The sequence below is a fragment of the Beta vulgaris genome, chromosome 7 (genome assembly GCF_026745355.1).
Source record: "Beta vulgaris subsp. vulgaris cultivar EL10 chromosome 7, EL10.2, whole genome shotgun sequence".
In the NCBI taxonomy this organism is placed as follows: domain Eukaryota; kingdom Viridiplantae; phylum Streptophyta; class Magnoliopsida; order Caryophyllales; family Amaranthaceae; genus Beta; species Beta vulgaris.
In genome coordinates, this window is record NC_079208.1 from 46,762,602 (window position 1) to 46,788,275 (window position 25,674).

General features: G+C 34.6%; 2 protein-coding genes across 2 annotated transcripts; both read left to right on the plus strand.

The window, feature by feature from the left end:
• Window positions 1–16,416: 16,416 nt before the first annotated feature.
• Window positions 16,417–18,979, plus strand: LOC104908582 (cytochrome P450 736A117). Its single transcript, XM_010697703.4, has 2 exons — window positions 16,417–17,492; window positions 18,134–18,979. The coding sequence occupies exons 1-2, from the start codon at window positions 16,557–16,559 to the stop codon at window positions 18,749–18,751; spliced, it is 1,554 nt and encodes a 517-aa protein (XP_010696005.1). The 5' UTR covers window positions 16,417–16,556; the 3' UTR covers window positions 18,752–18,979.
• Window positions 18,980–20,258: 1,279 nt separating this feature from the next.
• On the plus strand, window positions 20,259–24,529 carry LOC104908580 (cytochrome P450 736A117). Its single transcript, XM_010697701.4, has 2 exons — window positions 20,259–21,282; window positions 23,685–24,529. Exons 1-2 carry the CDS (start codon window positions 20,380–20,382, stop codon window positions 24,300–24,302), a joined length of 1,521 nt encoding a protein of 506 aa, XP_010696003.1. The 5' UTR covers window positions 20,259–20,379; the 3' UTR covers window positions 24,303–24,529.
• Window positions 24,530–25,674: the final 1,145 nt, after the last annotated feature.

Sequence of the window (25,674 nt, forward strand, 5' to 3'; positions counted from 1 at the left end):
TACTCTTGGGAATAACCCTGAACCGTCCAATGTTGAAGAGCTTAGTGGAATAGACGAGGAGCCTAATCCTCAAGCAAAGGTGTTTCTTGACCTATTAAAGGCTTTTGAGGAATCGTTGTGCGAAGGGAGCTCCATGTCTGTGTTGGAAATGGCATCTAGACTAGTATCTCTGAAGTGTGAGTACAATTTGCCACACAGGTGCAATGATGTGTTTACTTCATTAGTGAAATAAGCAATACCTAACAACAACAACATGAGTAGAACATTTTACGATACGAAGAAGATCTTAAAGGGATTAGAGCTTCCGCATGAGAAGATTCATGCGTGCTCCAAAGGTTGTATTTTATTTTGGAGAACTGATGCACACTTGGACAGATGTCGAGCGTGCGATAGCAATAGATACAAAAGGACTTCTAGGGGGTCTTTAGTTCCAATGAAAGTTCTGATTTATTTCCCAATCACACTGAGATTGCAAGGTTGTATGCAACAAAGAACGTTGCTGAAGAAATGACATGACATGCCAAATATCCAAGAGTCGAAGACAAAATGGCTCACCCTAGCGACAGTGAAGCTTGGAAGCATTTGGATAGATCCTTTGATGAATTTGCATTTGAGCCTCGGAATGTTCGGCTCGGTTCCGATGCGTTTGGTCCACATGGAAAGTTTGGGGGTCAGTATTCATTATGGCCGGTCATCTTAACCCAGTACAACTTGCCACCATTGATGTGCATGAAAAAACCCTTCATGTTCCTTTCGTTGCTCGTTCCTGGTCCTAAAAATTCGAAGGGAAACTTGGATGTGTACATCAACCCTTAATCGAGGAATTGAAGTAATTATGGGATGTTGGAGCAATAATTTATGATATTTCTAGAAAACAAATTTTCAATATGCATGCTCAAATTCGTTGGACAATAAGTGATTTTCCTGCGTATAGGCAAGTTAGAACCAAATATAAGTCATAGCTTTAGGCTATATTGCTTGAAAATGATGAAAATGAGTAGTTTTAAGTTAGTTTAAGTTATAAGCACCTCAAACCTCATATATATATATATATATATATATATATATATATATATATATATATATATATATATATATATATATATATATATACTTAGTTTAATGTATTGAATTGTAGTTTTGATTGAAATTACAAAATATAGGCAAGCGAGAACCAAACATAGGTCATTTAACACATTTAAGGCCATATTGCTTGAAAATGCTTGAAAATGAGTAGTCTTAAGTTTTCTTGAGTTATAAACACCTCAAACATCATATATATATATATACTTAGTTTTCTTGAGTTAAGGCCATTTTAATGTGTTGGATTGTGGTTTTGATTGAAATTACAAAATATAGGCAAGTTAGAACCAAATATAGGTCATTTAGCTCATTTTAGGTCATATTGATTGAAAATGCATGAAAATGAGTAGTTTTAAGTTTGCTTGAGTCATAAACACCTCAAACATCATATTTATACTTAGTTTAATGTGTTGGACTGTATTTTTTATTGAAATTACAAAATAAAGGCAAGTTATAACCAAATATATGTCATTTTAGCTTATTTTAGACCATATTGCTTGAAAATGCATGAATATGAGTATATTATCTAACCAAATGCAGGAGACGTACAACAAAAAGCTGGATGATTGTACCACTCAGGGGTCACAACCGAACCCTGATTTGTCGTATTGGGAGACAGTCGGTGGGACGAACAGAGGAAAAGTGCAGGGGTTGGGTTAGGGAGATCATTTGTACTACAACTCTTCATCTGGGCGAGGAGGAGATGGCTCTTCACAAGCATATGAGCCGTCCAATTTTTCTCAACTTAAGGCGCAGGTGGAGGCAAAGGTCGCTGCTCGGATGGAAGAAGTGGAGGCAAAGGTCGCAACACGGCTAGAAGAGTCAAATCGGGCCCTCCTGCAAAAAATGATGCGGAACATGTCTAATTTTGGCCACTTGTTCTCAGGTTGCAACACAGGACTCTCTCCACAACGCAGACCACACGATGACCCGGGGTTTGGTAGTGGCACTAGTGCTACAGAGACACCCGCAATTGTGTAGTTTGTTTGGTTTGGGCAACTAGATTCCTAATTTATAATTTCTACATACTTAGTCTAACTATATATATGCATTTAGTGTCTATATTTATCAGCATATATCTAGCTTTGTTTTAGATGTGTCGGTATATTTTTTTGGAACTCGACTTTTACTTACTTTCCCAACATCGGAATCTATTTTGCGTACATATAACTAATCTAGGTAGTTTGTCTAATTATAGACATTTAGTTTTTATATTTATCGGCATCCAACTTATTACTTTCTAAATTTGTCGATATATATTTTTGTAGAACCCGACTTCAACTTTATTCCCCGATATCGGGATGTATTTTGTGTACATAAATCTAATCTATTTCATGTTTAAATTGCATATTTTTTTAGTTTAAAATATAGAATGCATGGAGGCGACGCAGGAACAAGTTTGATGTAGTATATTTGAGTGTTGCCATGCAGGTACAGGTTTAATAATAATTTGGAACATTATAATATTATTTAATGTAATTAAAAATAACATCGATGGCTAAACATTAAAACGACGAATTTACAGTCGTTGTACCAGAAAGTGATGCTGGCACGATATTTTTAGGCAAGGACGGCTTGGAATGCATAGCGATGGTTTAAAGTCGTCGCTAAACAATGACTACTTCCAAACGTCGTTGATTTAACGACGGTTGAAAATCGTCGTTAATTTACCGACGGCTTAAAATCGAAGGTGTTACATAATCAACGACGGCTGCATAAGCAGTAGGGGATAAGTAAAAAAATTGTCGTTGACTTGGCACCGATAGCCTGACGGTCGTTGATTCCTAAATTAGCAGCCAAAATTGCAACGTCTGTCAATCAACGACGGCTGGCCATCGGTGCCATTTTTACCGACAGTTTTTTAGTAGTCAACGACGGCTTGAAACCGTCGTTAATTATGTATTTTCTTGTAGTGCATTAAAACTAAAGATTGTATCACTTTCTTTAACTCCTATGACTTGACGAAAAACCATTATATCTCAAATTCCAAAAGCTTACTATTTGCTTAGCTTTCCCAATTAATCTACACCTCACCTTCAAAAAAAAAGAGTATAGACTAAAGACTTAACATGTATCACTATGACATCAGAATTTTCTTTTAATGGTTATTTCACCAAATACCCTGACAAAAAAATTTATTCACCAAATGCCCCAACTTTTTTCAAAATTCACCATATATCCCCGACTTTTAACAAAATTCACTAGGTATCCTTGACGTTTAAAAAAATTACACAAAATGCCCTTTTTGGTTAACATACGTTAGTGATCTGTTAGTGGTAAGTATATGTTCACCATATACCCCTAAGTAAAATAGTTATGAACCAGATACATACCCTTATTTTTGAATGACTTGTAACGGTTATTTTTCCAATTTAAAAAACTAGCCGTTAGTTTTATGCTGCCTTTATAAATACATGGATCCAATACCCTTTCCTCACCCTTTTGTTATTGCAATTCTTATGAGGTTTGCCATCAGTTAGTCAAACAGTTCATCCACACAATCTTCATACACATAAGAGTACCTAGCTCCTAGTGACTTGTAGAAAAAAAATTACAATACGAAGCTCTGAAACTACAACAAATCCTCAGCGACTGTTGATAGGCGTGTCGCGCACCTAACAAAAATAAATAACCTAACTAACCTCCTAACTATGTAGTAGGGTAAGTCAGAGTCGAATCCCATAGAGAGAAAGTTGTTCTATAATTAGTCCTTAAATAATGGTAAGACTAAAGGAGGTTAATATCAATGATCGTCGAATTAACTATACTAATCAATATATAAATAAAAGACTCTACAGTTAAGTATCCCCACTAGCACGAAATAATACAAAATAATTTCTACCCCAAACTAATCAATTAAATGTTCACAAGGAAAAGTACACCCTATAAAGTACCATAAACCTCTCCCGAGTATCTATGGCTTCTCTAATATGCATTCAAGCCTACTCCCGTGGAATCACGCAAATTAAAGACATTAAACACGGCACTTTAACTTCCTAACAATCCATTCTACCTACTCCCGTGGAGAACTTCATGTCCTTAATTGAAATACTCAAATCCGTCAAAATCCAACTCCCGTTGTGATCAAGACAATGGAATCACAGCAATACTAGTTATCCCTAATCTAGTATTGGAATATGCACAATCAATTAAGCAAGAACAATTAACAATTAATATGAGAATTTAAAGAAACAATCATGAATTAAATCATACTAGGGTTTAAGTTAACAATAGATAAAAGAAACTACTCTATCATGAAATAAATAATGAAATCTAAAACTATAAAAGAAAACATAATTAAAGAAATCAATGAAAGAAACTAATAGAACTCATGAATTTATTGAAAAAGAATAAAAATTAGGGTTTACACTAAAAATTAGAGAGAAAGAAGAAGAGAGAAAACTAAAACCTAAAAACTAAGAAGTAACGTGAGAGGGGGAGGAGAGAGAAAGAATGAAAACCTATCTAAATAATATTCAATAACCTAATATGATTTGGAAAGTAATTTACAAGATATAAATCATTAATAGGCGGATTAGTGATCCGCGCGTACACGTGGCAGATTCCAGCAGAAACAGTGCAATCTTCCGAAAGGCATAACTTCTTGACTAGAAGTCTCCTCGGGGCGTGCCACCTATCGTTGGAAATATCTTCAAGTCTAGTTTCCAAATCTGCTGGAATTACTCGATTTTAAGAAGCACATCAAAAGTTATGATTAGAAGAGTAGACATGACTCCTTTTCACATTTCTTCTAATGATTTTCGGCTTCGTTTTCGCTCAAATTCGTACTATAAAAATCTATTACGATCCTTGTGCATTGTAGCTTCCTTCCCAGTGCTCCTAATCCTCAAGCTTAATTAATCATACTCCAAATATGTCCTCAATGCCTGAAATTCATCAAAAACAAGAAAACATATCGAATAGGAGTAGAAAAATATAACTTAAGAATATAATGCATCAATGAACTAAATATGAAACTAAATGCTCTAAAATGCAACCTAAATGCAACTAAAAACTATATATAAATATGACTTATCAAACTCCCCCAAGCTAAACCATTGCTTGTCCTCAAGCAATAAGACATAGACATCGGAAAAGTTAGATAACCTACAATATAGGACTACAACAGGGCTAAGCACTCAGTTGAAAACACAAGAGATATAATCACTAACATAACAAGCCAGCATCGAAACAAGCTCGAACAAAGCGCATAGCATGTCATGTATCGCAATCGACTCTCCAATCATACCACAAACCATCTCTCCCAAGCTGATTTAACCAAACCTGACAGACCTCACTATAGTTATGTGCACTCAAATCTCTATGTGTTTAAGTATTAAAAATGACTCTCAACCTAAATCAGTCGACTCGATGAAGCAAATACTCTTTAACTTTGACTTTTTGACTCACTTAATACTCAACAATACAATACATAATGATCAAGAGGACTTTTAAGGGTTGTAATGGGGCTGAGGTTAAAGGTATGGAAATAATTTGGGAATTGTGGTGGAAAAACCAAGAAGGGGGAGCATCATATAACTGAAAATATGACCATAAAAGGTCATAACAACTCCCTACAACAACCAACAATCTCCAAATATAATCAACAATCTTTTTCACTCAAGAAATTCAATCATAACCCTTTTTGTTTCACTTTATTCACAACTTTTTTTCACTTCTTTTTCATTTCATTTTTCACTTTTTTTTTTTTTTTCACACTTTCAATTCAATTTCAAAGCTCACTAAACATACTTTTCATCCTTCTAAACCACAAATAGAGCACTTTAATTCAATACAAACTAAACCAAAACTAATACTCGCTCCCCCAAGCTAGGCTTGGGACAAGAATCAAATGAGGCCAAGGCTTGTAATGTAGGTAACAATCAAACAAAGTCAGAAAAGGCTCAGCGGGGCTAAAGGAAGGATAATATGAAAACAAGAATAACTCTGGAGCTAAGATCATCAAATGAAACGCCTCAATCATATCAAAATGTATGCACTATCAAATATCAAGGAGTACCAAGTCAAAGTCAAGATCAATGCAACAACGAGGAACTAATCACACATGAAAAAAACAAAACTGACACAGATACATCAGTTTATAGGCACAAAAGCTCACTTAGGTTTAGGTGTCTGCATAATAATGTTAAATCGAGCCAGCGAGAGATCAATCAATCTTACCACAAACAATCAATTGCGAAACAATCGTGCTATGAAGTATCATGAACAAGATGAGTGACACTTAACAGATGTAGTAAAATATCAACAAGGTTCTCAAAAAGTTTTAGCAGTAGTCCTATAGATGCAACTAAAATGAGATGAAATTGCTCATGCAACTAAGAAAGCAGTACAATTTTTTTGGTTACACGTAAACTCCCACTCCTAATAAGCAGTACAAACCGTGCAACATCCTACGAAAGCAATCAAATCTACACTAGAAAACAGTAAAAGATAGAATATTCCTCCCCCAAGCTAGAATTTGCAGTGTCCTCACTGCATAAACCAGTTCAGAAAAGGAACGAAAACCAACCCCTGGAGCACCAAGTCACCAAAGTCGCCCACCAAAAGCCACAACACCACAAAAACCACACACAAATCTCGACAATCCAATAATTCAATCAATGGCTTCAAAAAGAATTCTCAGAAGATGACATCCAAACAAAAATCCAAGCAAAAATTCGAACCTAAACAAGAGTATGAACAATATAAAATAGAAAGGCTTACAACCCAACGACGAGTCGAATAAGCTTTATAATCACATAGCACCACTCTTGTAAAACCAACTTGAACTAGTTTATTGTCAACCGTCACAATCCTATAACAACCATTAATCAAAATGGAAAGAAGTGTTAGGAGAATGGGAAAATTAATAAGAAAAATAAAAGAAAAAGAAAATGAGAAAAAAAATTTAAAAGATGAGAAAGTAAAGACAGCAAAACAAGAAACGAGAAGAGACGAGAAGAAATCAGGGGGGTGGGGATTTCGCGGCGGCTGCTGGACAGCGCAGTAAGGTGGTGTGCGCAGGTGAGGTGGTCGGCGGCGGCAAGGCGGAGGGCAGGTGGGGATGAGAATTGGTGCGATGTGGCGCGGTACTAGGCGGAAAGAAGGATATCGGCGAACGTTCCGGTGGCAGGGACGCCAGTGGTGGCGAGTGGGGTGGGTTGTGGGTGGTCGGTCGTGATTTGTGTGGTGACGATGCGGCGATAGATGGGAGAAACGCCGGCGGGCCGGCAGAGGTGGTTTGTGAGAGAAACGGTGAAGAGAGCAGGGGATTGGGGGACGAAGATTGAAACAGGGGAGAAAGGGTTCGAAAGAGAGAAGTGGGGTGGTGTGCGTGTGGATGCCGGCGATGAGTCCGGTGGTGGTGTGCCGGTATTTTTTTTTTTTTTTTTTTTTTTGGTGGTCGCCGGAGATGGTGACGTCACTGTCGTCGATGATGCTCCTCTGTCTCTCTCGACGTACTGCTGCGTCTTCTCCCAAATTATTTTTTTTTTTTTTTTTTTTTTTTTTCTTTAAAATTCTTTTCAATTTCAATTTCCACCTACAATCACAAGAACCAACAACACACCAAAAACCACACACAAAGAATGAAAAAAAATAAAGAGGAAAGAAAAGAAGAAAAAAAAAACTGAGTTAAAACTCGGGTTGCCTCCCGAAAAGCGCAAATTTAAGGTCTTGCATGACCGTTTAAGATTAGTAGATCACTCATAATAGTTCAATGCTCGAAGAAGCTTATCATATGTTCCTGCAAACATCTCAGAGCATATTATATAACAGTGAAAAGGAAAAGAAAAAATGTTAGTCCTAAAAATTATTATAAACATGACTCAAAAGAAGAAAATCAAACGAAAAGTTATATTTACAAGAAGAAAAAGAAAAACCGTTAGTCTTTTTACATGACTCAAAAGAAGGAAAAGAAACGAATTGTACATTATTTACATTATCATGAAAGTCATTCAAAAGGGGAGAAAGAAGGAGCGATGGAGGATATAATATAGGGGAAGAAGATATAATATCAAGTTTCTCAGAGAATGGAACATGAGACTCAAAAACAATAGGTGATATCGATAAAGACTCATAAATCACCTCACGCTCAACTTGACTTTCCTCCAAAGAGGAAATTTCAACTATGAATTCTTCCTCCTGCAAAACATCCATCACATTAGTCGTTCTTTCAATCGTTTCATCATCACAATAGCTCTCATTTATTATCCACCCCTCATTATCATCATAAATAAACGGATCGGGGCTAGAATTCTGAGTAGATTGACATTCAAATTGGGAAGAGGGGTCGAAACCATCTATTAATGGCACATCACAAGAAGAAAAATCATGAGAAGTAGACTGACAATTAGACCAATAAGGGGGTGGTGACATGTAAGTTTGGGGTGAAAGAGCAGATGAAGACATCTCCCACTCATAAGTATCTCTAGCCAACCACTCAATTAAATCCCAACAATAATCAGGCGATTGGAATAGAAATCCTCCATCACACATAGATTCTACCACCATTCTAGTTTCTTCATTTAACCCCTCATAAATCACTAGGCACATATCCCATAATTCAACTCCATGATTAGGACCTATAAAATCACCAAGTATGTGATAGTATTTCCAAAACAATTCATTCTCATATTGAGGAAAAGAAAAAAATTGCTCTAGAATTACTAGCATATACATGGGATTCACATAACATATGAGGTAATTCAGGAGAACTCATGCAAAAATTGGGAGGATTTGTGATATGATGCATCAAAACTGTAAACATGAGAATTCCAAGAATTTCGACTATGTTTCCTAGCAAAAAATTATTCCCATCATGAAAATAACATGACTCCATGATACAGAAAATTATAATAAAAAAAATTTCACAAAAGAGAGAAAAAAAAAATATACAATTTAGTCTCACCAACAATAAAAAAAACTAAATAGAACAAAACCGTCTCCCGGCAACGGCGCCAAAATTTGATAGGCGTGTCGCGCACCTAATAAAAATAAATAACCTAACTAATCCTCCTAACTATGTAGTAGGGTAAGTCAGAGTCGAATCCCATAGAGAGAAAGTTGTTCTATATTAGTCCTTAAATAATGGTAAGACTAAAGGAGTTAATATCAATGATCGTCGAATTAACTATACTAATCAATATATAAATAAAAGACTCTACAGTTAAGTATCCCCACTAGCACGAAATAATACAAAATAATTTCTACCCCAAACTAATCAATTAAATGTTCACAAGGAAAAGTACACCCATAAAGTACCATAAACCTCTCCCGAGTATCTATGGCTTCTCTAATATGCATTCAAGCCTACTCCCGTGGAATCATGCAAATTAAAGACATTAAATACGGCACTTTAACTTCCTAACAATCCATTCTACCTACTCCCGTGGAGAACTTCATGTCCTTAATTGAAATACTCAAATCCGTTAAAATCCAACTCCCGTTGTGATCAAGACAATGGAATCATAGCAATACTAGTTATCCCTAATCTAGTATTGGAATATGCACAATCAATTAAGCAAGAACAATTAACAATTAATATGAGAATTTAAAGAAACAATCATGAATTAAATCATACTAGGGTTTAACTTAACCATAGATAAAAGAAACTACTCTATCATGAAATAAATAATGAAATCTAAAACTATAAAAGAAAACATAATTAAAGAAGTCAATGAAAGAAACTAATAGAACTCATGAATTTTATGAAAAATAATAAAAACTAGGGTTTACACTACAAACTAGAGAGAAAAAGGAGAGAGAAAACTAAAACCTAAAAACTAAGAAGTAACGTGAGAGGGGGAGGAGAGAGAAAGAATGAAAACCTATCTAAATAAATATTCAATAACCTAATATGACTTGGAAAGTAATTTACAAGATAAGGAAAGTCTCAAATAAATCATTAATAGGCGGATTAGTGATCCGCGCGTACACGTGGCAGATTCCAGCAGAAACAGTGCAATCTTCCGAAAGGCATAACTTCTTGACTAGAAGTCTCCTCGGGGCGTGCCACCTATCGTTGGAAAGATCTTCAAGTCTAGTTTCCAAATCTGCTAGAATTACTCGATTTTAAGAAGCACATCAAAAGTTATGATTAGAAGAGTAGACATGACTCCTTTTTCACATTTCTTCTAATGATTTTCCGCTTCGTTTTCGCTCAAATTCGTACTATAAAATATCTATGACGATCCTTATGCATTGTAGCTTCCTTCCCAGTGCTCCTAATCCTCAAGCTTAATTAATCATACTCCAAATATGTCATTAATGCCTGAAATTCATCAAAAACAAGAAAACATATCGAATAGGAGTAGAAAAATATAACTTAAGAATATAATGCATCAATGAACTTAAATATGAAACTAAATGCTCTAAAATGCAACCTAAATGCAACTAAAAACTATATATAAATATGACTTATCAACTGTATTACAAGTGTGATACATGCAACAATTTCAGATGGTGCAAAGGGCGTGTGGAGCATAATCTGAGCAACCAACATAAATCTCCACTATGCAGAGATGAAGGAGACAGTTCATAGAAGAAGAAGATGAAGGAAGAGCTTAAGCACTTGAAGAAGAAACTGAATCAACAACAAAACCTAGTAAATGCAACAATAAAAGTAGAAGTACTCATGTTTGTAGTTGTAATATTTGTAATTTTTAAGTGAAATATTGTAATTGGTGTAAAAGACCAATGTAATATTGTTTAGCACAAAATTATCATGTTTAAACTGTTGTAGCATCAACTGAAAACCTAATGTAGCAAAAAATCACCATTTCAAGCACTTCCTAATGTAGCATCAACAAAATGATAGGCCCTACATAATCAAAAAAACCAAAATAATCTAAGGCGTCCTAAAACTGTTCAGGCTTTCTTCTTGTTTCTCTTTGTCTTCTTATCTTTAGGTTGGCTGGTTGAGGCACTTGCAGCATCTATTTCTTTCCTTTTTCTCCCTCTCTTATCAGTCCCTGTTGCAGCTGATGTAGACACTTTCTTCTTCCTGGTCTGAGTAGTTGGTCCACCTCCACATGTCTTGCATTGTGGCCGACTTCTTTACATTTGTTGCACTTAAAAGTGTTGTGCCTTTTGCCCTTCTTGGCTTCATTAGGACCTTTCTTCCTCTACTTTTGGGGTCTCCTAGCACCTCTCTTAACATCAGGGGGAGAAATGAGGGGTAGGTCATGCTCAGGCTAGTAAGATGGATTAGCCATGGGGTGAATGTGCTCCCCATAGGTTACCTTGTAAGCTGTCCCCTTAAAATAAGGAGATACAAAATCAGCAGCCTCCAATCTCTCATCAAAAATTACTCTCAGTGCATGTTTGCAAGGTATACCACAACCTTGCCATTTTCCACATCTACACCTCCCATTAACTAACCTAATGGGGAAATTCACATTCCCATCGCTAACCTCAAATTCACCCCCCTACATAATGTAGCATAGCAAAGCCTAGATTCATCACTCCTAGTTTGTAGGACCTTCTTTGCATAATTAGTGAGCATGTTTGCATCCATGTCAAATGCCTCATTATCAAACCTTGGCCCAATTCTCTTCCTGGACCAGTTTCTTATGGTTGCACAAAGAAGTAGGTGATGTAGGTGGTGGAGTGGTGTCCCTGAATGGTGAGGCATGTGGTGTTTGTTGGTGGGTAGGGGGATTAGGTTAGGAATCTCCAGGGATAAACTCTTTTTGTGAATGGTACACCCTTATGTACTCACAAATTGTAATGTCATCCACTAAGAGCACAGGTACCTCAATTGAAACTAGGTACCTCCTAGCCTCCTCAGCTTCCCTCTCCTCTTCTTCTTCTATCCTCAGTCTATCCTCTTCCTCTTTTTGTTTTCTTTCTTCCACTTCCATCTCTTTCCTGAGTATCCCTTGTACCCTCTTAATGTTTTCAACCTTCTCTCTCTCAACCCTCAATGTTACTTGCTATGCGCGTGATCATTATCAAATTTAAATTAATTAGCGCGTCTTGCGTGTGGTCGACCACACACAAATTACAGGTGTGGTCGCATGAGCGACAGCTTGTCAGCCTGTTAGCTTTTTTCAGATGATCATATGTCACTCGTTTCTCATCGGAATTGATCTTTTGACTAAGTTGTATTTAGTGCTATTATCATAAAGTATTATATTAATAAATAAAATTTTTTCTTACCCGGAACATAGCCCGGACCTAATAACTAGTTTGGGTCTAAAATCTGTTTAAAATTATCAATGGATGTAGCATAACTAATACGTGGATTGTAGCATAAACATTTCAAAGTAACAAATACCTTTCAAGTGTTTTGTTAGTTGAACTTGTGATGCCTTTTTGCTTTTTTTGGCTTGTGGATCTGTTGTGCGGTTACAACTTAACTGAAAAGTACCTTGAATAAAATCTACATTAGAAAATGAATGTTATATATATATATATATATATTATTTTTTTGGTAAGAAGAAGTGGCTCAGACCCTGCTCAGATTTTAGTGGACCAGACACTTGAGAGCAAAGGGGAAGGGTAAAGGGAACCCTACACTCAAAGTACCTCTAGTGGGGATTGAATCCCCAACCTTGAAGTTGGAAGGAAGCTCTCTTTACCACTAGACCAAGTACTACTTGGTATAAATGTTGTATATATGCAATTGTATAAGAATTATGAGCATTTAATGTTGTGTGAGAGAATTTAGAAATACTTTTTAATTGAATGATGTATATAGGCTACGTTTAGTTCACCTGAAATTTTCTGATATGAACTTATCTGATCTGATTTAAACTTATTTTTTCTAATTTGATCTGAACTTATTTTTTCTGATCTTATCTGAACTTATTTTTTCTGATGTGATCTGATTTGTTCTGATGTGATCTAATCTGTCCTGATGTGATCTGATCTGTTCGGATATGATTTACAAGATCTTATCTTTTATAGATATATTATTACTATTATATTATTATTTTGTAATTCATTATTATGCAATACATTATAAGATCTTATTTATAGTATTACTTTTTATTACTCCCTCCGTTTCAAAATATAAGTCGTTTAAGGTTTTTGCACATAGATTAAGAATTTAGTTAATTTTAGTTAGATTTGCATGGGTAATAAGAATTGACATTAAATATTGTATTGATAGTACAAAATAACCTATAAGCTTATCTTGATAATATAAAGTTGCATTTAATCTTACATTGGTATAGTAGAATGCCTTATATTTTGAAACAAATTCTTCTAGCTAAAATACCTTATAATTTGAAATAGAGGAAGTATCATTTTATTTCTATCACAACTTTTACACAACTTTTATTTATAATAATAATTATTATTATCATTATTATAATAACAACAACAATAATTATAATAATAATAATAATAATAATTACTAAAAATAACTCTATAACCCAAGTCATTAATTTATAAGAGCACTTCTTAAATGTTTCACTTTCCCTTAAAAAATTGTTTCACACTAGGCAGACTCAACTCATTTTTTTCATATAAAATAAATAAGATAGCAAACAACTATGAAACTTTACCTAAGTATTACTACTAATTTTTTCAAGGACCGTAAATATTACACCAAGTAGAGCAGATTGTGATATGTTCAATGACTTGTGCAAGAAAGAAATGGATAGGGTGCAACTTCAAATAGCTAGAGAGATTTGGAATTCGGTAGGAAGAGGTATACCGAATCTAAAATTATAATTTGTATCTCGCACTTAGCTTATTTTGAAATGTAATTCGAACTTATTAGTTTCGTTGTCATGAATTTGAGCTATCATATTTTATATATTTCTTATTTTTGCGCCAATTTTATTTTCTTAACACGTGGCTTTTAATTTTCAATTATTTAATAACAACAAAATAACTTAATATAATGATAACAATGACATTTATAATGATAACAGTGAGATTAATAATAATTACCAATATTAATAATTAATAAGTACAATAGCAACAATAATAATCGTTTTGAACAAATGTACCAGTAAATAACAATATTAATAGTAATAATGAGTTTTTAAATATAACCATGATATGATCTTATCTTATCTGAACTTTTTTTTCCTGATCTGATCTGATCTGTACTTATTTTTTTTATCTGATCTGAACTTATTTATTCTGATCTGATCTGAAATAAGCAAAAATAAGGTGAACTGAACATAGCCATAGTCTTCAATTTCTTGTGTCATTTGCCTTGTAAGTTGTGAGCAACAATACCCTGCATAAATTTCACACCAAAGATGAATGATGTTCTAAGTATATATTGATCGAATCATTTTTTTATGCAATGTAACTACCTGATCTTGGAAAAATTATCTCTATTCTACTTTCTGCTTGCTGCAACTATTTTGATGTGTTTTTCATATTATTGGAGGGGAGAAGTTGCAATGATTGAAAGGGAAAGCACAGGAAATACAGTAGGGAAATTGTCGTTGTTTTGGTGGTTACACTTTATGCTGACTGCCTTAGTATTTTTTCCACGTTGGTACGTTGGTTTAGGTGTGGTTTTTTTTTTATAAATAAATTAGTTAGTTTATTTGTATTTTTTTTTTTTTGTTAAATTATTTGTTGTAATTTGCTTCATTAAGGGTAAAATAAGAATTTTAATATTTTGGTCTTCTAACTCTCTTTAAATATTAAATCAATATGAATATAGGTGGGACATATATGAAATCTGGAACATCGAAATCCCACCAAACTATTGACATTCTTGATGTTTTATTAAAGGCAAAATTTCAAAAAACTATCTTTTACAATCAATTTTTTATTTAAAAAAAATACTTTTAAATTCTTCTTTCAGAAAACTACATTATGCAACAAATTCCTAGATCCTTATAGTTTGATTTTCATAGTTTAGAATCTTAATTATAATATTTTTGATCTTGTTTATTTTTGCATACCTTCGAAGATAGATTTAAAACAACTATCTCTTTGTGGATTCGACCCTACTTACCCTACTACATTGTTAGAAGATTTTGCATGAACTATTTTTACAGGGGTACAACATCGGTTTACTTTGGCGAAAATAAAGAAAACATTTTTCTCATGTGCCGTCCTACATGAACGGTAACCATGAAACTAATTTGGACGTTGACGCATATAAGAAATTAATAACCCTTTTAACATTACTCCCTTTTAACATTAATTATGAAAAAAAATTGAAAATATTATTTTTGTACACTTTTTGGGTAAAAAATAGAAGTTTCACACCAGAATTGATGGTACATAATCTCTATTCTATATGGGAAGAGGGGTAGAACACCAAAATATTAGAAACCTCATTTTACCCTCATTACCTCTCCATTCTAACTACTTATTTTAATTAAAAAATAAAAAAAAAAACTACCGAATTAATTTTAAAAATAAAAAAGACATTACAAAAAGAAAACCATCAACAATTCAAGTATCCCTAATTTATTCGATATAATTAACAATTAATTTAATTTTCTACATCATATTTTCGCACGCATCGCGTGCATATAAAAACTAGTTCACCTAACTTTATCGTCTAAAGAATTACAATTTACAAATCGTGTTCAGTGTAACATTCTTTTGGCCCATTCTTCATCAATTTATCTAAACAAATTGCGAAATTATAGGAAAACAAAATCTCCAATAAAGTAGTACTCCATCCATTTCTTTTTAATTACTACCTTTGTTTCAAATTAATTGTTACACTTACACTTTTCACGCATGCCAATGCAGAACTTTGACGACATATATCTTTAGTTTTGTATTTATAAAAATTATAAAAAAGCACATATTTATAAAATACATACTAATACGAATCTAACAAGATCCCACATGACTATATTTTTATTCACGTATAAATCACAAAAGAGGGTCAAAGTGCAATTTGTGAATAGTATAAAATGTCAAAGTGTAACAATTAATTTGAAACGGATGTAGTATTACACTCACTCTTTTCACGCATGTCAATGCAAAATTTTGAGAATATATATCTCTAATTTTATATTTGTAATTATGATAAAAAGTACATAATAAAATATATAATAAGACAAATCTAACATGATCCCACGTGACTATGTTTTTATTTACGTATAAATCACAAACGAGGGTCAAATTGCAATTTATGAATAGTGTAAAATGTTAAAGTGTAACAATTAAAAAGAAACTGAGTTAATACTAATATTAGAATGTCCAATAAGTTTAACTACATTCTTTTAACCCAGTGTGATTCGTTAATTAATCTAAACCAAAAATAGAAAATATAATTGCTCCTCTAATTATTATTTTTTTGACAACGGCACCCCTATTTGGTATGAGGTAGTTTTCACATACAGGGGGTGGTACATTCAATAATTTGTAAAAAAATCTATATTGATGGCTATGAATTATGATATCTGAGTTAAATGGATAATACAGAAATCTAAAAACCACCTCAACAACAAACCTCCTCCCCCAAAAGAAAAGCAAAATAAAACAAAAGAAAGGTAGAATTGATATCACTCTGCAAGTCTGCATACAGAAGGATGTTGCCCAGTATTGATTTGATAAAGTTGATGTGGCTGCAATCTTTCACCATTCTTCCACTCATCCTCTTCTTGTTCTTCCTCTATAAATGGCTTCACACACAATCAACTCCCAAGAAGATCTTACCTCCTTCTCCAACACGTATGCCAGTTATAGGCAACCTTCATCAGCTAGGGACTCACCCTCACCGCGGCCTCCAATCACTATCTGATCAATATGGGGAGCTCATGCTGATTCATCTAGGGAGTGCACCGACCCTCATAGTTTCCTCTGCTAAAGCAGCCCATGAGATCATGAAAACCCATGACATTGCGTTTTCCAATAGGCCAATTACAAAGACAGGCAACAAGCTTCTATACAATGGCAAAGATGTAGCAGGAGCTCAGTATGGCGAGTATTGGAGGCAGATGAAGAGTATATGTGTTCTTCAGCTCTTGAGTAACACAAGGGTTCGATCTTTTCGAAGTGTCAGAGAAGAAGAGATTGCTCTTATGGTAGAAAAGATTGAAGAATCATCATCTTCAGTTGTGAATTTAAGTGAGATGTTTATAACTTTAACAAATAAGGTGATATGCAGGGTGGCCTTTGGAAGGACATATAGTGGTAATGAAGGAGGGGTAAATTTCAAGGAGCTATTGAAAGAGTTCTTAAAGTTGTTAGGCAATTTTAGAGTTGGGGATTTCGTTCCCTGGCTGGCTTGGATTAATTGGCTTGATGGGTCGGATGCAGAGGTGGACAAAGTTGCTAAAGAGTTCGATCACTTTCTTGAACAGGTTGTCAAAGAACACGAGGATGGTCGAGGGAAGAGCAGAAAGGGTGGTGAGGGTGAAAAAGATGAGAGTGTAAAAAACTTGGTAGATGTTTTACTTGATGTTCAGAAGGAAATGACGGCTGGTTTTACCATTGAACGAGACAGCATCAAAGCTATCATAGTGGTAATCTTTAAATTTATTTGAAGTTAAAAACTTGATAAGATTATTTAGCATTCTTCATCTTATTAAAGCTTAATTTTCTTGTCCACCTTTATCTGTTTTCCCTGAATCTTATCTTAATGTGCTGTGTCTGTGTCACTGTGTGCATCAACTTGCCTACCACAGGGAAGGCAAGACGGCAGTATTCTGGACCTCTGTCTCTGGTACCAAGATCCATTATGTTACATATCCAAGTGGGACATATGCTAGGGATATGCAGTAAATTAATCAACGTTTTCTTATGGTTAATATTGCTCTCTACTTAGTGTTCATAAATGGTTTCAACAACCATATGACATGTATGAATGATGTAGGTGGTTGCAATATCCGGTCTTTGGAATATTGAGGAAGCAGTACCTCCTTTTGATTTACATGTATAAATGATCGTGTATGCCTAAATATGAAATTAATCAAACTGACTTTTCACAGATATACAAAAACCAGCTAAACAAAATTCTCAAACACATGAACCATGACTAAAAAGTATAGTATATATGTTCATACCAATTGTTAAATTTATTAATAATATAAATAGATTAGGCAGAATATTACTAGCAATGAATAATCAGTAAATTTCCTTAATGTGAAGATATTGATTCAAACAGGATATATTTTCTGCGGGGACTGATACAACATCCACAGTGCTAGAATGGGCAATGGCAGAGTTATTAAGGCATCCCACAGTTATGAATGAACTGCAAAAGGAAGTTAGAAGAATTACCGGAGAAAAATTGTACGTAAATGAAGATGATTTGGAGCAGATGAAGTACTTGAAGGCCGTGATCAAAGAGACCCTTCGGCTACATCCTCCAATTCCCTTGCTGGTTCCTAGACAATCAAGAGAAGAAACCAAAATTAACGGCTATGATATTCCAGCAGGGATAGGCGTTATAATCAATGCTTGGGCAATCCACACAGACCCTGCTTCTTGGGATGAACCCGAAAAATTTAATCCAGAAAGATTTCTAAATTCACCAACAGATTTCAGAGGGCAAGACTTCAAATTGATCCCATTTGGAGCAGGCAGAAGGATCTGCCCCGGGATCACGTTTGCCATTGCTAATAATGAGCTTGTATTAGCAAATCTCATGCACAAGTTTGACTGGATGTTGCCTGGTGGAGCAAACAGTGATTCTTTGGATATGAGTGAATGCATCGGACTCACCAAACATAGAAAGATTCCTCTTCTTGCTGTTCCAACTCCCGTAATTGGCGGTAGCTGAAGAAATTATTTGGCCTTGAGAAACTTGTAGATAATTAGCTACTAGGATATGCTTCATGCACTTCAACATGAAATCTGTATGCTATAATACTTTATATTTTTTCCTTGCTGCTTGATAATCTAAGAATTTGGTGCTTCTGGTACTCGAATTGAATTCTAGAGGTTGACTGTGTTATATTGACCATCTACAAGAGTACTATATATATTTATACAATCATACTTGATTTCACTGAGGAAGCATATCAGGCAGTTTGTGTGCACCTTGATAAAGCATACTCACCAAAACACTTACCTATAAACATCAATTTTCAAGCCCTTTCCTGCAATCATTTTTCCAGTAGTAAGAACACTTATTTTTAGATGCAGTGTCTTCTTCAACCTTACATTCTAGTGTAGTTAAAATGCTACACTCTAATGTCTCTCTAGGATGTTTTAACCTATTCATAAATCATAAGCTCGTCTCTAATTACTAATATTGTATGCCTACTCTTTTGTTTACAGGAATATTGTTGCCTACTCTTTTTTTACAGGAATATTATTGTACGCCTACTTCACACAATAGTATTTCGGTCCTAATAGAGGTGGCTCACATATTAATGTATAAATCAATATGAAAAGAGGTGGGTCATATATGAAATCTGGAACATCCAATTCCACCAAACTATTGGCATTCTTGATGTTTTCTTAAAGGCAAAAATTCAAAAAACCTCATTTTATAACCAATATTTTTTTAGAAAAAATTACCTTTTAATTTTTTTTTTCAAAAAATACCTTATATAATAAATTCCTTTCAATATACTATCATTTGACGTTTATATTTAATACTAATCAATAAATTAGGTGATGTTGGTAGGATAGCGAGAAAAGAGAGATCCAAGAGGGGGAGAAATAAAAGTAATTTACGGTGACTCAATTATTAGTGGTTAGGTAAGATGATAGTATATTGAAAGAAATTTGTTAAATAAGTTAGTTTTTTGCAAGAAATTTTTTTAAAAAGGTAGATTTTTGAAAAAAAATTGATTATATAAAATAGTTTTATGAAATATTTTTTTTATTAAAATAAAAGATAAAAGAAGAATGGAAATTTCCTCAAATACTCCTAATTTTATACGAAATTCTCAAATTACCCCTTACATCTGGGGAATTCCTCATATGCGCTGAACTTTGTCTTTGGGCTCAAAATACCATTATCAATTTATCATATACCGAAATTCAAGTGCATTAATTTCCTAAAATACTCTTAAAATTTAAACTTTAAACTTTAAAATTCAATAAAAATATTTTGAGAATTATGTCAAACTTCGAGAATATCCGAAGAAATTTTCCAAAGAAGAAAGCTGCACCTACCGTTCGTGAGATGAGCATTGTCACACATCCGGCGAGGTGCTTTTAAGTAATAAATGTCCATGAAGACAATGTTGTATGGCAATCACTAATATAACAACTAAAATAATAAAATATATGCATAATATATAACTTTAAAAGATAGACATACTAAAATAATCATTGAAAATTTCCTTCAAGGCCTCAACAACATAAAGTCCCCCCTTCCCCCAACCCAAAAAAAAAATAAAATAAAATAAAAGAAAGAACAAAAAAGGGGAAATTAATCACTCTGCACAGAGAAGGATGGAACCCAGTATACTGCTTCCACTCATTCTCTTGTTATTCATCCTCTACAAATGGCTTCACAAAAAGTCAACCCCCACAAAAATCTTACCTCCTTCTCCACCATGTCTGCCATTTATAGGCAACCTTCATCAGCTAGGAACTTACCCTCATCACAATCTCCAATCACTATCTGATCAATATGGGGAGCTCATGCTGATTCATCTTGGGAGAGCACCTGTCCTCATTGTATCCTCTGCGAAAGCAGCTCGCGAGATCATGATAACTCATGATGTAACATTCTCCAATAGGCCTATATCAAAGACAGGTAACAAGCTTCTCTACAATGGCAAAGATATAGCAGCAGCTCAGTATGGCGAATATTGGAGGCAAATGAAGAGTATATGTGTGCTTCAACTCTTGAGCAACAAAAGGGTTCGATCTTTTCGAAGTGTCAGGGAAGAAGAGATAGTTCTTATGATGGAAAAGATTGGACAGTCATCATCTTTAGTAGTGAATTTAAGTGAGATGTTTATGACTTTAACAAATAATGTGATATGCAGGGTAGCATTTGGGAGGAAATATAGTGGTAATAATGAAGGAGGGATAAATTTTAACAAACTTTTGAAGGAGTTCTTAGAGTTGTTAGGCCGTTTTCGAGTTGGGGATTTTATTCCATGGTTGGCTTGGATTAATTGGCTTGATGGGTGGGATGCAAAGGTCGATAAAGTTGCTAAACAGTTCAATCACTTTCTCGAACAGGTTGTTAAAGAGCACCAAGATGGTGGAGGTGCGAGCAGAAAGGGTGGAGAGAGTGAAAGTGATGAAACAGTGAAGGATTTTGTAGATGTTTTACTTGATGTTCAGAAGGAAAAGACGACTGGATTTACCATTGACAGAGACAGCATCAAAGCTCTCATTCTGGTAATCTTTTTTTGGATTATTATCTCAATTACGATCTGCTAAGAGTAGTTAGCTTACTTCAACTTATTAGGCTTACTTTTCTGCCCCATCTTTTTTTTTTGTTCATTGCCTGTGATATTTCTTTGCACCCTTAATCAAGAGTTGGGTTAGCTAGAGGATTGTTCACCAATCACCAGCAAACATGTCAAAAGAGGGTGTTTTAGAAAACTCATCTAGTGTAAGTGCCCATACCAAATTCTCTTCTGTGTTTTAGTGTAAAACAGGTTCCCTACTTAGGGGTCATTTGATTCAAGATATGAAATGGAAAGGGAATGGAAACAAATAAAAAAGGGAAATGGTAATGAAAATGCTTACATTTGTTGGGTGTTTGGTTCAAGTCATGGAATGGTAACCATTACCACCAACTAATGGATTTTGTTACTTGAGGGGGAAGGGAGGTAACAAATTGGGGAAGTCCATTACCAAACGAGCTCTTAATCTATTCTTTAATCAGCATCACCTGCCCCAGGGAAGGCAGGATGGTAGTGTTCTAGATCTCTGGTCTTAGGATTCCATAATACCAAGTGGGACATATGCAAGTGATTGAGTATAAATTAATCAATAGTATTACTTGTAGAAATTTATACAAGTTTATGAAATGGCCTGTATCAACCTTTATAAAGTATAAACAACCTAGTTTATCAGATGCAGCCAAAGCAATTAAAAAATGTGTGATAAACAACCTTAGCTAGTTTGTCACATCTCACATGCAATCCGGTCACAGCATTATTGAGGCAAAGTCTACTACTTTTGAGTTTTGATGCAAACATTATGTTATGGTCCCCGAGATCTGGTCCACAAGTCCACAATTTCGAACATACAACTAGCAAATTTAGAACATACATGTTAAATTGTTTAGAAGTTTGCTGACTATGATTTACCTCTAAGATTAACAAAAAAAAATCTTCAAGACAGCTATTAGACCAACGTTGTTAGATACATTCTAAGGTAGGATTTTAGAAAAGAACATATTACTATATTAGGGAATGGAGGTAGGAATATGTGCAATTTGAGATGGATGTTTCACAGAAATTTAAGAAGTAGAATTTGGAATAAAGATATTTGAATAAGGGTTGGAGTTGCACATAGAGAATAAAATACGAGGGAATCAAGTACGGCGATTTGGGCATGTGAGATATAGTCTAGAGGATGCATAGGTTATGGTTGGCATATGGGAGATTTTTGAAGAAGTTTGAGAGACCAAAGATGACTTGTATGGAAGACGTTTGAAACGACATGAAGAGATTAGGTTTATGGGAGCCTGTAATCCTCCCTAAGAGATGATGGAGGCAGAGGATTCATATAGATGATCACCAAATATAAAATCTTAACTCATGTATTTGACCACAATTTTAATGAGATTGAAAATTCTGATATTGTTGCATGTAAAATCATTTCAAGTTATGCCAATAAAAAAAAAGATTGAACATAAAGAGTAAGCTTTTTGTTTGTTTAAAACAACAAACTTCTACAATGTTCAAGATTTTTTACTCATAGTGTGCTCTTCAATTTCAAAAGAACATTTCCTAAAATTAAAAGTTAAAAGAACATGGAGGTATCATAAAAGAAATATGTTGATGGAAAAAAAATTACCATCTTCTAAATTTTTACTTATATACTCCAGATCAGAGGGGTAGATGAGGGTGTGCAAGGAGCCCAACAGTACAGGGCCCCCAAAATTATTAAGGCCCCAAAATATATTATTTTGAAAATTTTACTTCATATTCGAAGAAATCACCCTTGTTTCCCATCCGTAATAAATTTGTCAATGATTTATCTTTAGATTTTCAACTTCCTATCTTTAGAACTCTAACCTTCCATTTTTATTTTCTATAAATTTAGGGGCCCAATTTTCATGTTAGAACCGGGGCCCCAAAATCTTCAAGACGGCCCTGCTCCAGATTATTTACCTGTAGATTTGATAGAGCATGAAGTTGCACAAAAACGAGCATACTAAATATGAGAATGAGTGATCGTGTATGCCTAAAAATGATATAATTGGTTGATAATATGTTCATGCCTAAAATATATGTTCATGCCTAAAAAGAAACTAATACTGTGTTCTTTCTCTTTTTTTAAAAAAAACAAGAACACAATTATTGAACTAGAAGGGCTTGTCTTGCTTTAACAGCTAAGTCGTGGGCCTACTGTATATATTTCCTATCTACTTTATATAATTCACAATTACTTAATATATTACACAAACTCCTTATGTTTTTAGCGACATTATAAATTTCTACTACCTGTTGCCTATATTTTATTGCTTGTATGAGTTGAGCAGAGTCGCAAATGACCTTTATTTCAGTTATTCCGCATTTTTTCGTCTCTAAAATTCCTTAATGTGAAGATATTGATTAAAACAGGATGTATTTTCTGGAGGGACTGATACAACATACACGGTGCTAGAATGGGCGATGACAGAATTATTGAGGCATCCCACAGTTATGAATGAACTGCAAAAGGAAGTCAGAGGAATTACCAGAGAAAACTTGTATGTAAATGAAGATGATTTGGAGCAGATGAAGTACTTGAAAGCAGTGATCAAAGAAACCCTTCGGCTACATCCTCCAATTCCCTTGCTGGTTCCTAGACAATCAACACAAGACACCAAAATAAACGGCTACGATATTCCAGCAGGAATAGCAGTTATAACCAATGCTTGGGCAATTCATAGAGATCCTGCTTCTTGGGACGAACCCGAAAAGTTCAATCCGGAGAGGTTTTTGAATTCTTCAACAGATTTCAGAGGGCAAGACTTCAACTTGATTCCATTTGGAGCGGGCAGAAGGATCTGCCCTGGGATTACATTTGCCATTGCGAATAATGAGCTCGTATTAGCAAACCTCGTGCATAAGTTTGACTGGATGTTGCCCAATGGAGCAAAGGGTGACACTTTAGATATGAACGAATGCATTGGACTCACCAAACATAGGAAGGTTCCTCTTCTTGCTGTTGCAACTCCCTCGATTGCAGGAAACTGAAGAAAGTATTTGGCTTCCACTTTGAAAAGCTTTAGATAACTGCTAGCAACTAGAAGATGCTGCATCTACTTCTAATATGAACCTGTATGCAAGAAAGTCCTTGCATCTTTTCTTCCGCTTCTGTTGCAGTATGAGGTACAATCTTAATAAGATCCTTCATATGTATGGTAACTTCGAATAAGTTCTTACCTTCTAACAAATCAAAGTCAGAGCATCAGGGTTTTACGCACCAAGTTCTGAATATATCAAATAACTAACAGCTTTGAAAGCGTTGAAACTACCCTCCACCACAAAACATGATCAGGAATGTGCTTCAAGCCACATTTGGTGATTCTGGTAACTCAAATCAAATTCGGGGGGTTGACTGTGTTATACTGACCAGTTGCAAGACTATACCTTCTAAATTCATTCTTGACTTCACTGAGGCGTTTTCTCCAGCAGTTTGTGTGCACCTTAACAAAGCATGCTCACCTAAATAATTACCAATGACACTTAATTTCACAAGCCCTTTTCTGCAATCATTTTTCCAATATGTGCAATTTAAAATGGAGGGAGATAACGCATGTCAGCTGAACCTTCCTTCATCTAGGTATACAAAGAGATATAGAAACCTAAATATACAAACATGACTGTTAAATTACTTCCTCCATTCTTCTATAATGCAATGTTCAGACTTTTACACTAGTCAATATTCACATACTAACTTTGACTTAAGAAAAATGAACTCACTTTATTTTATCTTTTCAATTTTAAACCCATAAAGAAGAAGAATGAAAGCTCAAAACCTCTTCTCTGTTTTGGACAGCATATGATCATTAAAATGCTTAGGCTACCAAAATCAAAAAAACCTGAATTCAGAACAAAAATATTAGAATGAGAGTTGAAGTTGTAGACATTGAGGGTAAGATAAACAAGAATTAGTTATGTGGTTTGGGCATATTAAGACATCGTCTAGAGGATAACCAGTTAAAATAGTGGAAGATTGTAATACGGGATATTCTAGCAGTCGGTGAGTCAAAGATGACTCGGATGGAGGGTGTTAAAAACAATATGAAGAAATCAAATTGGCATGAACACATAGCACTTGATAGAAGAAAATAGAAGCAAAGGATTCATGTTAAGAACCATGCAGTATAAGATCTTGACTCATGTCATTGATCCCATTAATGGCATTATAGTTGTGACATTGTTATTGTCTCAATACTTTACTATCACAAACAATATATGGTTCCAACGTTTTACTTTTCCAACAATCAACCAAGTTTTAAAATTTGTGTCAAAACCACATACATCATACAACAAGAGACAGAGGGAGTACTATATATGCTTTCAGTCAAAGAAAGGTGCATCTTATTTTGTTGCAGCTTTGCAA